General features: G+C 41.1%; 1 protein-coding gene across 1 annotated transcript in view; it reads right to left on the reverse strand.

Annotated features, from left to right (window-relative positions):
* Positions 1–1,838: 1,838 nt before the first annotated feature.
* Positions 1,839–12,928, reverse strand: part of RALGAPA1 (Ral GTPase activating protein, alpha subunit 1 (catalytic)) — a 122,982-nt gene continuing 111,892 nt past the window's right edge. The window contains exons 38-40 of the mRNA XM_009886954.1: positions 11,869–11,993; positions 11,192–11,222; positions 1,839–3,244 (exon numbers count right to left, since the gene is read on the reverse strand). Of these exons, the coding sequence (XP_009885256.1) occupies positions 11,215–11,222; positions 11,869–11,993 (133 nt within the window). The 3' untranslated portion in view covers positions 1,839–3,244; positions 11,192–11,214. The remainder of the gene's footprint in view (positions 3,245–11,191; positions 11,223–11,868; positions 11,994–12,928) is intronic.

The raw sequence follows: 12,928 nt of genomic DNA on the forward strand, positions 1-12,928 counted from the left end.
AGGAGTCGGGCCCGGCCAGCATCTGCCGGGATGCGGGCCATGCCGGGGAGGCGGGTGTTGGCCCGCCGAAAGTGCATCTCCCGTAGCTGCTCTCGGTCCCAGGGTGGAAGTACAGCTGTATATACGATATTTAAAGAGAGGAATTATTTTTCGTGAGAAAAGGAGCCTGATCTAGTGACCTTGTTTTAATAGCCTTAGCCCCCGAGCTTCAACATTTAAGTTATTGTGAGGTGTTTTGTTTGCTGTACTCTGTACTAAGATAGTCGAGAAGGTAAATGTTCATACTGAGTCAATGTCAAGTCATATAATAGCTAGCAAAACGTATGGAAAATTAATCGTGCTGTCTGCTTAATTGAAATACGAGGTGTTGATCTTCTATAGCTAAGTCCGCATCTCCCGCTTACTCTGTGTTTCTGTACTCTAGCGCCAGTGCGGTAGGCAAAACGCACATCTCCGGCAGCTGCTCGTTCCAAAACCCGCTCTGTTAGTGGCTCGTTAGTGTGGCGCGGACAATAGCCAGAAGCGCGGTTCGGCCTCGCCAGGCCGGGCAGCACGCGGCCCTGCCAGCCCCTGCGCTGCAGGCAGGCAGAGGGTCCCCTTCCCGCCGTCCTGGGCGGCCTCCAACCCCTCTCCCCCATGAGCCGTGCTGTTGATGTGAGCTCCTCAGAGTCTTGTGAACAGCTGGAATTAGAACATGAAACAGTCTTTTGATATGTTGCTAAAGCGCAGATGATGAGCTACCTTCCTTCTCCCTAACGAGACCCACCTTTGGCAAAGCAACCCACGGTGTGTATTCCCCGGCTCTAACAGTGGTTTGGCCAAATGCTTTGAAATACTGTCGAATTTACCAGCTACTGACTTTTCAGCCGGTATTTATTTATTTATTTATTTATTTAATTTCTCCATGCATGAGTGCTTGTTTCTAAGTGCGATCGCAGATGAGGCCAAAAATAAGGGCAAGCAAACTCAATAAAGGATTTAAAACAAAGCTCACGCCTTCCTTGAATTCAGCAGGGCAAAGTGGGTCAGCTGGTGATTTCTGAGTCTTTGTTCTAAGACTCTCTCTGAAATGAGCATGCAAAATATTTCAATCTTTTGATTAGCATCCTCTAAAGCAATTATTTCTGTAGTTATATATTTTGTTACACACAACAAAAGATTCACGTGTATCATGCCCAAGGGCTGAAAGCAAGCGCTAAGTGCTTTATTTCAGATGTACTTCACGGACTTTCTCGTTTTAGTTCCAGGACCTGGGCTAATGAATTAATACAATATAACCTCAAGCAGCCAAGATTTGCTGTCTGACAAAGGAGGCTAAAATCGCACCTTGCTCTTCTCGTATGCCAGAAATAAAGCACGTCATTTTAAGTTGTGCGTTTTTCCATCATTTGGTGGTAACTATGACTTGGATAAAAATGCCTGTTTATGCCATTAAATGAGTTCTCTCCTGGAGAAGGTCACTATGTTTTTTTAAATCATCTCTCCTTTCTCCACCTGGACAGTTAAAGACGAAGGGCTCCGGACCACAGAAACCTGATGATTATTAACTGCTCCTACAATTAGCACTCAAACCACCAGCCTGCAGGAGGGAACGTCCCGCACTTTGCGTTACCTGCAGAGCTACGTGGATTGTATTTACTGTCTCTGGGGAAAAGTTCTCAGTATGGCATTCTTGAAATGGGCTGGGAAAGAGCTCCTCAGAACTCGTGTGTACTTTTTAATACAAATGAAAACTAAGCCATGTATCGCACTTCACTGCTGTACGCCTAATACACTGTTTCTTCTATAATTTGGGGTAGGAATCTAATCACTGAGGTGAATGACTAATATACAAAAGGTGGTAAGAATAATTTTATTGTATTATTAAATAGGATGTCTTCTTTTCAACCATTACAAATTTGTAGATACTACATGAATGACAATACATAATTTATCTTTTTATTGTTGCTCATATGATATATTTACACATGCAGTTAGTACCGATGTCATGCTACATTTTGTTAACAGCATTTTGTTGTTTGCCAGACTCAAAATGTGAGCATTTCATCTTCTGTAGGAAAATATCTCTGGGTGGGTGGCACGCGTGTACTAATCTGCAGAAGGTTGGAATCGTCAGCGTTTCAGGCCAGGCTCCTGGAGCATGTTCCCTTTTCTTCCCCAGTACACATCATCAGAGCAATGAATTTCTATCAGGAAAGTGCGCTTTTTTTTTCTTTCTTTTTTTTTTTTAAATGTAAGAAACAATATACAACTATACCCAGCAGCCCGGTGATAATGGCTAAACCCCATGAAACTTGATGGCATTTACTACTGATACCACTTGGAAAAGAAAACATTATAAAAATATTTGGAAGCCAAGCAGAAGTAGAATTTCAGCAGTGGTTTGTTGTTTTGTTTTTTTTTTTTCTGGCATAGATTACGACACCACCTGCACAGTTATGAAATGATATGTTGCTTTGTGAAGGAAGAGTTGGTGCTACGAGCAAGTTATTTCGTTTGGACTCTGTAATGCTTGAAAGGCCGTTGAACTATTTTATTCTTAACATAAATAATCTGTACACATCCTGTCCATTAACATTGTGACATCTGACAAAGACTTTACAAATGCAACTTCAATTTAAAATTGTACATTCATTTTCAAGTTGTACATATTTCCTTCTTTGTTACAGAGGAAATTGCAATCGGGCACAATAAATATAGTGTAATCAAACTGTAGTCTCCAATTCCATATGACTCAAGATTAACCAGAGTTAAAAATGACTACTGTTAAGATATTGTAATCATCCAGGAAGGTAAAAAGGTGCAGAGGACAAACTGCACTGCAAAAAAAAAAAAAAAAAAAAAAAAAAAAAAAAAAAAAAAAAAAAAAAAAAAAAAAAAAAGGCAGCCTGGAGTTTGATAAAAAACCAAAAGCTAAAATATGAAAGTAAAATTCCAGTGTCACTGTTTAAAATAAACATACAGAACAGGGGTACGCAGGGAAGGGGCACCCACACATTAGAGACATTATCCTTTAACGGGAAGTGGTGAGTCGCTGCGGGAAGGGTGGCCGATCGCTGTTGGCTAGAAAGCTGCAGGCATCGCGCCGCTTAGGACTTGTTGGCCGAGCCAGAAGAGCGGCGCAGTTTCATGGACATGCGGCTCTTGCTAGTCCGAGGAGACATTGGAGAGGCTAAGTCTGTTCCATCCACCTGTGCTGTTGCTGCTGCTGGAGTTTCTCCCGGCTGAGTCTCTGGGCAGAAGCCTGCAGAGGACAGCAAGAACCAGACGGGTCAGTGCCACCTTTCCCCACTCGCAGCGAGGGAATCTATTCACAAGGGGCAGAGAGGAATTTCAGTGCTGCCGTCGCTCCCACAGCATCTCCTAGCCCTTTACCAGCTGTGGGTGAGGGCACTGCACGTGGAGCTACCGACTGCCACAAATCCACCTCTAGAGAAAAGAGGATGCCAGAGACCACTGAGATACGGGACTGTGGAACCCCCTTGGCTCTCGGCAACTGAGGCAGCACTGAAGTGGGCGACATTTTCCCGCTAACCGGGAGAACAAACGCCTCCAGTTCCCTCACAGGGATGGGGAGCCGTTATTCAAACCACAACCCAGAAGAAACCAGTCTTTAATGAGAACATGAAGGTTAACAGCTCGTTGCGCATGAAGGGAGCTCTAGGAATGCAGCTGAGGAGGTGGAGTGAATCGGGGGCCAACTGGGAGAGTAAAACATCTTCTCCCATCCCAACTTTAGTTAGTGCTTCCAAAAGGAAAATTCCTACAGGGCCCACAAGGCAGAAGCTTGAACAGATCATACTAACTGGATGCACCATACATGAACGTTTCTTTGTAAAAGGAACAAGATGAATTTGAGATAACGGGACGTAGTTCATTAGCCCAGCGCCCAGAGCTACGCTCCAGTGGGCCCCGAGTCCTCACTGCAAGAGGACAATGCTCTTCCCTTACAAAGGGCCCATCTCCAAATCTTCTTCCATAGGGACACAAAAGGAAAAGGAGAAAATATGAAATCAAAATTACATTCTCCTTCCCATGTACAGAAAATTAACACTATGAACTCCCAACCACAAAACTAAACTGCATTTTAATTAGCCATTTACAGGGACTGACGGCCTGATTGAAGTCAATTACCTCTGTCGCCACTGATCGCTTCTGACCCATATAAATTAAGGACAGAAGCTTAGTCCTGCAGAAGCCAATGGGGAAACCCCTGCTGACTTCAGTAAGCCACAATATCACTTGCTGTTTCTTCCCCATCATGCTATTACTGGCAATTCTTTAAAATAATAATGCAATAACCAGAGCTGAAGACCTCTCTCCCTCGGCATACATTTCATATATAAGGGGTGCAAAAACCATTCAAAACTGATCACGAGTTATTTTGACAGACTCCTCTAAAACCAAATGAGGTCATCAGGTAAGAAGTCTAAGAGTACATTTAAAACGTATTGTCATAAACCTCACTGATTTAGCGACCTGGCCATCCTCCTCGCCTGGTCCATCACCTGCCTGCTCCGGAGAGACGGCACGGTACTTTCTATCTTTTTCAAACTGACACGACCCATCGAAGTGACAGGGAGGAGAAAGGGCTGTTCTTTGTTCCCCAGCTGGTGACAGTAATTCTGTTCATGAACTAGGTACTTCATTGCCAAACAATCTGGAAAAGCACGATAATGCCTGACTCACTGCACCTTACAGAAAAAGGCAGGCAGGGAAACATGCACTCTCATTTTCTGAAATTCTATCTTGTTCTAATTTTACAAGGAATTAAAGCATTTCAAATGGTGGAAGTTAGAGAACAGAAAATAACCGTTGTTGTTTTGCACAGCATACCATTCACAGCTAGCGTGAAAGACCTTCCGTTTCAAGCCTTTGCCCTTTACCTTGATGTGGCCAATGCTTTCTAGTGGAGGTTTTGGAAGGAGAAGAAATATCACAGCATTTCTTTCTTTGTTGAGAATGAAGAAGTGATGAGGAAGGAGGAGTGGAAAGAAGTGAGGAAGGGGGGGGAGAGGAGAAAAGATAAAAGATAACAGGTGTGAGACATGAGACACGAACCGCAGAGATTGAAGGGTATTAACAGATGAGCACAGAAAACGGAATTTCGAATTTCATTATGCAATTGCTGCTCATGCTACAGGTTAAAGAGAGTGATGAGTTAGTTATGTGCAATGAAGCAACAGCTCTGAAATCCGGCGTCATACTTACCAACTAAGCATTACAAGAAAAAAAGGAAGAGAGAGAGAAAGAAAAGAATTCTATAACATTATAAAGATCCAGCAGCCTTATTCACAGCAACTGAGATACATCCTAAACATTGTCTGAAACGCTTGCTTAAAGTCTGTGAAAACAGTTAAATACTCACACACATACACACAATCGAGAGGGAAAAACAAATGGCAACTTGACATATGGCTTCTGCTCCCCAGTTGTTTCACAGTATTAAGCATGCTAAAATTATAGCCAGTCTCAACATGAGACTCCTGAAATCAGGTAAAGAAGAAAAAGCAGAGTATTTAAGCTAGTTAGTCTGCATTGAACTGTCAAACTCTAGTGTGGAATTTTATCACGGGTTGGATAAAGAAAACATTAAAACACCCCGTTATTTCAATTGAAGTATTATATCTTAAAATTTTGCTCTAATTCCTGCAGACGGAAGCACAGATTCACATGCAATCCTATTTTTTTTAAGAAACTGACTTAGAGCTATCGAAGAACAGAAGTCATGTAAAGTGATATTCACATCTGAACGTATCACACCAGAAGAGTGAAGAATAATGGCACTTAAAATATATTTAAAGTCTGACAGCAATCAACAGGCTGATTAGTAACTCAATTTCTTTGGATTTTAGATAAGCATCTATATTTATATATACATACATACACATATACACACATGTGGCTATTAAATGTGGTATATAGAAATTTTGCAGGTCTTGTTTCCCCTTCATGGTTTTAAAATCTTCAGTGTAAAATGTTATTATCTTTATCTCTCTACACAATGAAATATTTAGTTATCCAAAATATAAAAATAGGGTTAAATAAGAAGGCTGTATTGACATTTGACCTACAAGCAGAAAGTTCTATAAAATAAACAAAATAGATGTGTTAGGATTTTTAAGAGGTTGAAAAATGTCAGGAAGTGATCCATATTTTTCATCTCTTAGGCTTGACAAGTGACAAATATCACAGCCTGATGAGCTAAGATATTTTGGGGCCGTAATGTAAAGCTGTTTCAATTGCTTCTGAACAAGGAGGTGGATAAACAAAGTTGAAATGCGACATTTTCACACTCCATTTGAAAATTTTAGGATCTTGTAATAATACTATGTCAGTTATTTGACTCAGAAATTAACTATTTAAATGTAAAATGGAATCCTAACTACACACAGAGTTAGAACTCAGGTGAGGTGGAGGAATCTGGAGGTATCGTAACAGCCGCGTTGGCATGACTCGTCTCGCTCATCAGTTCTGACTTTAAACGAGGTGAAAAACTCCCTGAGCCAAAGCCCAACAGGGTGCTGATGTTAAGACAGGGTGCCGCGTGGCAAGACCACTCTGGGTACGTCTAGCTTTATCACACCTTGTCGTCTGGATCAGCATTTTCCTGAGTGCCATCTCTGAGAATGACCACAGAGTGAAATATCAGTTGTGCACGTCGGTAAATTTTGACGACCTTTTAAGGTACTTCAGCCCCCCCGCCTGACCTCAAGGGGAGAGGGCCATAATTTTTGTATGGCTTGTGCCCTTTGCCACACTTACAAATTCCAGCCAAGTTGTCCGTCATGCTCAGCACAGCCTTGCTAGGGTCAAGGAATTAAGTCTCTCACTAATTTGGGGAAATGAGGAAACGTAGTGAGGAGCGGATGCAGAGAGAAAGACTGCAAAAGCAGCTGCAAAGCAAGATGAGAAGGAGAGGAAGAGATGGTGAGTGGCCTGAAGACCTGTGAGTCTGGAACTGGGCAGGAGAGAGAGAGCCAAGAGCCAGCCATGAGAAAGAACACAGCAAAAAAGATTAAGTTTCTGCCAAAAGAGTGGCAGAGCCCATGTCCAGCGAAGAATGCTCTGCAGAACCTGGCTGGAAACATACTGGGTAAACCCGTTCCTCTCTGTCAACTAATATCTGTGAAACCCACTGGCAAAACTCCCAATCTTTCTGCTAGTGGAGATTCAGGCAGAGATAAGACAGCTTACCATTACTACCAATTATTGCCTTATCTCAGACTGCAGGAGTTGGTGGTGGATCTAGAGGTTACAGTTTTGCTTATGAATCACGTGGCTGTTAACCAGCATTACAGAATTTCTCTTTTGCCCTATGCATCAAAATAAAAATGGAAGGAATTACACAAGGAAAACGGTGTCACAAGACCATAAATTCATAAAGTCAAACATTAAAAAAATAGGAAATATCAGGATTGAAATTTAATTTTGTCCCCTTGTGCCTATGCACAGGATGCTTTTGAATTGGACCATCATACTCTATTTTTTTCAGTGGACCCATTTCATTAAATGTAGAAAATTCACCCATTTGGGTCTCTAGCAGTCCACACTGAATATACTGCCTCAAAGTGCTGAAGATCCACAGCTGTCACCCAAGTGATTAACTTAAGGACAACAGTTCAGAAATGCATAAAGTTTCAGCTTCAGTTGTTCCAATATAAAGTTTTTTGGAAAACTTCAGTAACTTTGAGGTTTTCCTCTGATTTGGAGTGAAAAAAAATTCTTAAGTTTGGCCGGAGGAGGGATAATGAGAAACTCTTCCCAGCCCTCCTAGACACACAGCCCTCGTTTCTGTATTTCAGCTTCACTTCCAACCACAAACCTGAACCACCAACAACTGTTGCTTAGACCCGTCTACAGTGAAGCACGATTGTTTTCATCTGTGAAGGGGTAATCCAGGGCCAAAAAGATTCTCAGTTCAAAGTTACGCTGCAAACAAGCAGCAGAAGAGGTTAAGATGGCAGCTGCTGAATCTGAGTTTCCCTTGCACAAGGCTGAAGTATGGTTACCTCTACCTTCCCTGCTCGCCTGCCCGTCAGCTGGCATCCCGCTTACTCTGGGAGCGAGGCAGCAGAATTATTCTGAACACAGGCTTGAAAATAGAAGGAATGATAAAAAAGTCCGATGCTTTTATCATGAGGAAAATACTATGACTAGTGTAGGGAGGCCCTTTAACTTTACACAGTTAGTAAACCCTTTATAAGGTTTACTAATCTGAGGTACTGTTTTTAGTAGGACGAGAGGAAAAAAAGAAGACAGAGAAAAACCAAACCCAAGACATCAGTACAATCTGAAGCTCAGGATCTTAGCATCACAGGGTCAATAAGCCCTTCGATATCATTGAGCTTACCATTGACCGTCCCCTCAACCTATTCTGGTGTCACAGAAATCTGGTTTACTCAATAGCGATATAGAGCAGGAGTTACACTATTTAACAGAGTATTTGCAGTCACTCTATTTAACAGAGGCAGCACAGAGGAAAAAATACAGAGGCAACTGAATTATATTCTGTGATTAAGTGCAGGTAAATCTCTTTTTTTTTTTTTAATGTACACATCCACTACACTAATCAGGTACCCAAACATGGGAAAGTGGACTTGTCAGGTGTTTTGACTAGGCAAACCAAGTACCTAGATAAAAAAGCAAGCAGCCACAATCACACTGTATTGAAGAGAAACCTCTCTAAGGAAGGAAACAGCTTCTGCTGAGGACTGAGCCTTTGATAAAATATGCCAATCTGAGGAAACCGAGTTTGTTACCCAATGGCATGTTCTCTATTTGCTCTGATTATCATAGCAAAAAATGGCATGCTGAAACCAGCCAACGGATCACACCACCACCAACAACAAAATTACACCAGCTGGTGATGGGCTGTAGTAGCTTCACAGTTTCTATATATCTTCCTTAGAAGAAGAAATTTTACATAATGTTTTGTAAAAATTAAACACATTCAGCAATTGTAATCTTGGAGATCACGATCCAATTAAAGAATCAAGTCTATAATATCTGAAACGTGGAAAACTTTTCCAGTCTCTTCTGGTGAGTTATTTTTCATTAAAATGAACAGGCACAAATGAAATACTTCGTATTTTAAAAAAAAAGAATTGTGATGTATTTTTAGAAGCTGGTCAGAAATTTTCAGATGACATGGAAATGCCTGGCAGGGAGCCTGCAAGGTTTTGTCTGAGGCATCTTGGGGGTGACGAATTGTGCGCGGGTTCCCAGGCAGGACTTCAGTGCCACTCCTGTGTGCAATCCTGGCACAATTCAGAGCTCTGCACCTATCTTTCAAAAACCATGCCTGTTGTAGGAAGCCTGGAATCATAGGGGTATGTTGTTTTTCAATAGTCCATCTGGTGGCCTCTTCCCTGGGATTACAGTCTGTCAAAGTTCTGGGTCATCTGTAGCCACCTCGCTAACAGGTCTGCCTTCGCTACGAGTGGAAACCAGCGTTTTCCAGGCTAACCCCAAGCCCTGGGGTAAGTTTTTGGCAGATGACTGCAGTGTTAATTTATACCTGCCTCAGGCTTTAGAATTTATGCACTCCAAAGTCAGCCTGGAGGCAGATGGTGTGGTGCTACTCCGGGCACTCTATCCTGTTGCCGAATATGAGAGCCCCAGGAGCCCTGGATGGAACAGGAGTCAGCCCCCAGGCTGCGAGCAGCACTGCCAGAGCATCCCCGGCAACCCGGGGCTGAAATGAAAGCTCAGAGTCAGGCAGGTCTGGGGATAGGTCGTTTCACTCTGACGCTGTGTCACACTGTGCTGCATGTCTGTCCTAGGAAGCTCCTGGCTGCTCCTGACACTGATGTGTTGGTCAGTTCCAGTGCACAGCACGAGGTCCAGAAGAATGTGGCCCTCAGGACCAGACACCATGTTTTGCGGTACGCAAACACACACATGCATCTACGACGATGTGAAATACATCACAAGCTCCTATTAATGAGATTCCTGCAGAAAATTATTACATTTGATAGAAAGGTTAAGTCTCAAATCAAGTTTCTAAAAATCAAAATCTTCTTCCAGATCATGTCAGAGAATACAAAGTATAACTGGGACAATTTTTAAAGGAATATAAGCATTGCCACTGTAGAGCAGCGGTCTCCGATGCACAACCTAGTACAGAAAAGCAGCTTTGCTTCACCCCGAAAGAATGAACTAGAGAAAGAGGGCACAACGATTTAGCCTGGAATACTTCCAGAAGTGAATAGGCAGAACTGATACAAGTGCACTAGAATACAGAATATATACTAGCTATACGCAAGTGTCTGGTCTTGAATACTTACTGAGTGCATCAGGTAGGAAACACGGCAAGGACTGGTATCCCTGGTTAATGTTTTTAATGTTTCTAGTTACAGGTTTTCCCTATTCAAATGTCTTCATACATTACATTATGTTACTATTTTCTTATACTGATTTAATTAGTTTTAAATTACTTACTTTTAGTTTAGTTTCCCTTTGGTCTTGACTACTTGCACTGGCATAACTACCACTTGTTATATTTTGAAACTGCACCTCATTTCTGCTTATGGTTTATACTTTCAAGCAAAGGTGTCTCAACGTTTTAACATCTCTCAGTCATTCTTTCTGTAGTCCTATCACAACACTTCTATAATTTTAGAATTTATTTCTGCATATTTTTGCAAGTGAGAAACAGATTTTGAGATAACAACTTGCCAAATTAAATAATTCTTAGAAAATTTATTTTATTTAGATTCACAGCTTTTCCACAGAAGCATTTGGTGTATTCGTCATTAAATAAAGGTTTCTGAACAAGGAATTTCAAGTGTTACACATTCTTCTTCTCCTTCTCTCCTATGTTATCACTGCAGAATGTCTTACAACATCAATGAAAGACAGTACAGGGTACAAAACACACCACTGCCATCCAGTACTACTTGTTCATGCTGAGAAACAAAGGTCAACACAATAAAGTGTTACTCATCCAACAACTGTCTCTATCATTAGTTACCTTAATCCCAGAACCAGTGTTAGTGCTTCATGCAGACCTGAGGTTAGTAAAAGACTAAAACTTTAAGAAGATGTAGTGGTCATTTCTCAATCAGTGTGAAATTCTTTTTAGTGTGGACAAGGGCAACAAGGAAAGTTTGCATACAATTTGGTTACAAGCTTAGTGCTCTAGTAAAAGTAAGAGGAACAAAGGGGTTTTTTGGACACTTTGTCTTACCTTCAGATAAACAGAACTGATATTTAATGATCTAAAAAGAGGGGAAATAAAATAATGAAATAATCATAAGGAGTTCAAGAAATTTCAGAACAGGAAGGCCTCGAGTTACTCATTTTCTTTTACTGATTTTCTCATTAGTAACTGAAAATGCAGTATCCTCTTATAAAACAGGTATTTTACTGGAAAGCAAAAATGACCTTAAAACCAACTTTGCAGCTAATAACCTGGAAACAAAATTGACGATTGCAAGGCTCTCAGATTTCCAATTTAAAACTTTACATTCTAAAAATGTAGTGAGCCTTAAAGCTTTCTTATAGGGAAGGTGTACTTAGATTAAAGAATGGATCTACCTGAACCAGCCTGGATGAAAGAGTACCAATGCTCCCACGGAGACTTTATACAGGAGAACACAAAATTTACTGTAAAAATACAGGGTCTGGTTGCTGTATTAAAGTAGCTAGCCAAATCTTAATGCCAGGCACTGGCTCATGATGCCAGGCAAAAGAATAAAGATTTAAAAGCAGCTTTGCCCAGGTTCTCAAATATGTACATACAGCCTTTCAGATTAATGGCAACTCTGAATGATGTGCGCAGGTCTGAATTTGTAGTCTTTATAAGTAAGGATACTGCATTTCAAATAAGATTGTACAAAACCAGTTCTTTACTGTAATTCTTACCTGTCTCTGAGGGCAAATGGTGGTAAGGTGCTGGACAGAAAACCTGAGCAGCAAAATCCTCAAAAGTTGAAGGCTCTAGATGATGTTGAACAATTGTTTGCAGGTATCGTGCTCTCTCCTCGTAACTGGTTTAGCCAGGAGTTAAGGAGCAATTTACATCATGTACTGTAACTGCTAAATATCAGTGTAGTAACTCAGAATTCCTGTTTTTATTAAATACGTATCATGTATTCCAGTGATTGTACGCACTACAAGATAAACATGATTAATGTAAACTTTATGGCTCAGCTATCTTTTCTTTTCACGTGACACAACACTTTCTAACATTTTTTTCCAAACAGCGGCAACTTAAATACCCTCTTTTAAGTAACTGATTTGGCTGTACTCTGGTCACAATTAAATATAAAAATGTTACAATTTTTAAGAGGTATCGCATGAAAAATAATGTTACTATTAACAAAGTAAATGATTTTGCACTCTTCCATAACAAACTGCTTCCATAATCCCTAAATACACACACACACACACACGCAGCTAAGATAAATATATAGTTGAGTATTGAGATACATTTGAGTATTGGGAAAAACACCTCATCAATTATGCTGTTAAAACAAGCAAGAATATTTGTAAAGAATCCACAGGACCCTTAAATACTGGCTAACACGGTGTCGGCAGGGCACTGACAGCAAAATACTGTACTTCTTCCTTTTCCCTGTGTTCTCCCTCTCTGATATTATTGACAAGAGCCCGGTATCTTGAAGTGTTGTTGCTTTTGAAGAACCCTCTCCAGGCTTCTTGTTCCAGCAGGCCTGATTGTGCTGTTAGCACAGAGAGAGCGAGAAAAAGAGAGAATATTTCTGCTGTTCATGAAAGCAACTATGGAAATGGCTGTCAAAATGTAGAGCAGCAGGCAGCAACATACAATTATCAAGAAAAACTACCATGCTGACTTCTTGTCGGATAGTTCCTGAACTGAGAAATCGGTTAACCTTTTCTCCCACAACTTTCAAACTCCTCCAGCTGGACTCAATACATCGGATGAGGAAGATCTTCTCCAGTT

This window comes from Charadrius vociferus, unplaced genomic scaffold (assembly GCF_000708025.1).
Source record: "Charadrius vociferus isolate BGI_N301 unplaced genomic scaffold, ASM70802v2 scaffold14, whole genome shotgun sequence".
Taxonomy (NCBI): domain Eukaryota; kingdom Metazoa; phylum Chordata; class Aves; order Charadriiformes; family Charadriidae; genus Charadrius; species Charadrius vociferus.